This window comes from Nansenia antarctica (genome assembly GCF_963989245.1).
Source record: "Nansenia antarctica genome assembly, chromosome: 4".
NCBI classification, from domain to species: domain Eukaryota; kingdom Metazoa; phylum Chordata; class Actinopteri; order Argentiniformes; family Microstomatidae; genus Nansenia; species Nansenia antarctica.
In genome coordinates this window covers 75,565,183-75,567,682 of record NC_137689.1, presented here as the reverse complement: position 1 = coordinate 75,567,682, position 2,500 = coordinate 75,565,183, and the positions used below count along the sequence as shown (strand labels likewise).

At 46.4% G+C, this 2,500-nt stretch overlaps 1 protein-coding gene across 1 annotated transcript in view; it reads left to right on the top strand.

Moving 5' to 3' along the window:
• slc5a1 (solute carrier family 5 member 1) overlaps positions 1 to 2,500 on the top strand; it is a gene marked incomplete at both ends in the record, with an annotated part of 17,734 nt that overhangs the window by 6,144 nt on the left and 9,090 nt on the right. The window contains 2 exons of the mRNA XM_080530387.1: positions 752 to 856; positions 1,444 to 1,503. Of these exons, the coding sequence (XP_080386513.1) occupies positions 752 to 856; positions 1,444 to 1,503 (165 nt within the window). The remainder of the gene's footprint in view (positions 1 to 751; positions 857 to 1,443; positions 1,504 to 2,500) is intronic.

The window sequence follows — 2,500 nt, the reverse complement described above, 5'->3', positions numbered from 1 at the left end:
TCTAAAGACAGCACAGTACAGTAATCACCTGCTGTTCTGTTCTGTAACCTGGTTGATGAGTGTGTCTCTGGTCCTCTGGTCCTCTGGTCCTCTGGTCCTCTGGTCCTCTGGTCCTCTAGTCCTCTGGTCCTCTGGTCCTCTGGTCCTCTGGTCCTCTGGTCCTCTGGTCCTCTGGTCCTCTGGTCCTCTGGTCCTCTAGTCCTCTGGTCCTCTGGTCCTCTGGTCCTCTGGTCCTCTGGTCCTCTAGTCCTCTAGTCCTCTGGTCCTCTGGTCCTCTAGTCCTCTAGTCCTCTGGTCCTCTGGTCCTCTCTCTCTCCCCTGGTCCTCTGGTCCTCTAGTCCTCTAGTCCTCTGGTCCTCTGGTCCTCTGGTCCTCTGGTCCTCTAGTCCTCTGGTCCTCTGGTCCTCTAGTCCTCTAGTCCTCTGGTCCTCTGGTCCTCTCTCTCTCCCCTGGTCCTCTGGTCCTCTAGTCCTCTAGTCCTCTGGTCCTCTGGTCCTCTGGTCCTCTGGTCCTCTAGTCCTCTGGTCCTCTGGTCCTCTAGTCCTCTAGTCCTCTGGTCCTCTGGTCCTCTGGTCCTCTAGTCCTCTGGTCCTCTGGTCCTCTGGTCCTCTGGTCCTCTCTCTCTCCCCTGGTCCTCTGGTCCTCTGGTCCTCTGCAGATCTAATGAGTCTCTCTCTGGTCCTCTGCAGATGTAATGACTCTGTCTCTGGTCCTCTGCAGATGTAATGAATCTGTCTCTGGTCCTCTGCAGATCGGAGCGTCTCTGTTCGCCAGTAACATCGGCAGCGGCCATTTTGTTGGCATCGCTGGGACCGCCGCCGCCTCGGGCATCGCCACCGGGGGCTTCGAATGGAACGTGAGTAGAAACCCACCTGACCCTAACCCTAACACCACACACACCTTACACACCAACCCTAACCCTAACACCACACACACCTTACACACCAACCCTAACCCTAACATCACACACACCTTAGAGCTGATGTAATCATGACCTATGACCTATGACCTATGACCTATGACTTTGACCATTACTAATTACCATTACCATTACACTGCAAAAAGTCAGCTCTCAAAAACAAGAAAAAAGAAAAAAGAGCAATCCAATGGGGGAAAGGTTACTTAAAATAAGCAAAATGATCTGCCAACACAACAGGAAAGTTTCACTTTCAGTTTTCTTGAAACAAGTAAGAGATATCTTAAAACTAGTGCAGTCAGACAAAAAAAACAAGCATGTATTGCCTTGATTTAAGATATTTCAAGACTGAGATTTCCTTTCTGCAGTGAATCACATCCAGTATCTCTCCCTCTGGGCTGGTCAGTCTGTAGATGGTGTAGAGATCTGACCCTGTGACACTAGACACTAGAAAACAGCTGTTGAATAGATGAAGAAGGTGAAGTGCATTGTGGTTATTTGCTCATGTGAGTGGTTGTGTGTTCCAGGCCCTGGTGGTGGTGGTCATCCTGGGGTGGCTGTTTGTGCCCATCTACATCAAAGCCGGGGTGAGTCCGCCTGTGTCAGCGTGTGACCGTAGATCTGACATGTGACACGGTCTGGTGAAGGGGGGAGCAAGGCAGCAACCAATCACAATGTTCAGACTTTCATTTAGAAAAATGTAAATCCATTTCAGAGTTGTTAAAAATCAACGACGCACTCGCTAGTCAACTAACACAGCTTGTTCTGTGAGCCTGCTAACAATGTAAAGTAGTGTTCTAGTTAACTAGGTAACAATGTAAAGTAGTGTTTTAGTTAACTAGGTAACAATGTAAAGTAGTGTTGTAGTTAACTAGGTAACAATGTAAAGTAGTGTTCTAGTTAACTAGGTAACAATGTAGAGTAGTGTTCTAGTTAACTAGGTAACAATGTAAAGTAGTGTTCTAGTTAACTAGGTAACAATGTAGAGTAGTGTTCTAGTTAACTAGGTAACAATGTAAAGTAGTGTTCTAGTTAACTAGGTAACAATGTAGAGTAGTGTTCTAGTTAACTAGGTAACAATGTAAAGTAGTGTTCTAGTTAACTAGGTAACAATGTAAAGTAGTGTTGTAGTTAACTAGGTAACAATGTAAAGTAGTGTTGTAGTTAACTAGGTAACAATGTAAAGTAGTGTTCTAGTTAACTAGGTAGCAGTGGGGATTACTCACCCAATCCATTGTGTTGTTGCAGTGTTTTGGCTTGACTAGCGAGTTTGTGTTGTGATTCTCAGCAACGTTGAAACGAAGTTCCGTGTTTCAAGTCTGAACATTTTGATTGGTTGCTGACTTGGTCCCCCTTTCACCAGACGCTGTCACAGTAATATGGGTAGTGGTGGTCTAGTGGATAGTGAGTTGGACTTGTGATCGGAAGGTTGTGAGTTCAAATCCCGCCTGAAGCCACACCACTACTAGTGTGCCCTTGGGTAAGGCACTTAGCCCTCAGTTACTCCAGGGGGAATGTCCCTGTAATTCGTAATTGTAAGTCGCTTTGGATAAAAGCGTCTGCTAAATGGCAAAATTATTTAAA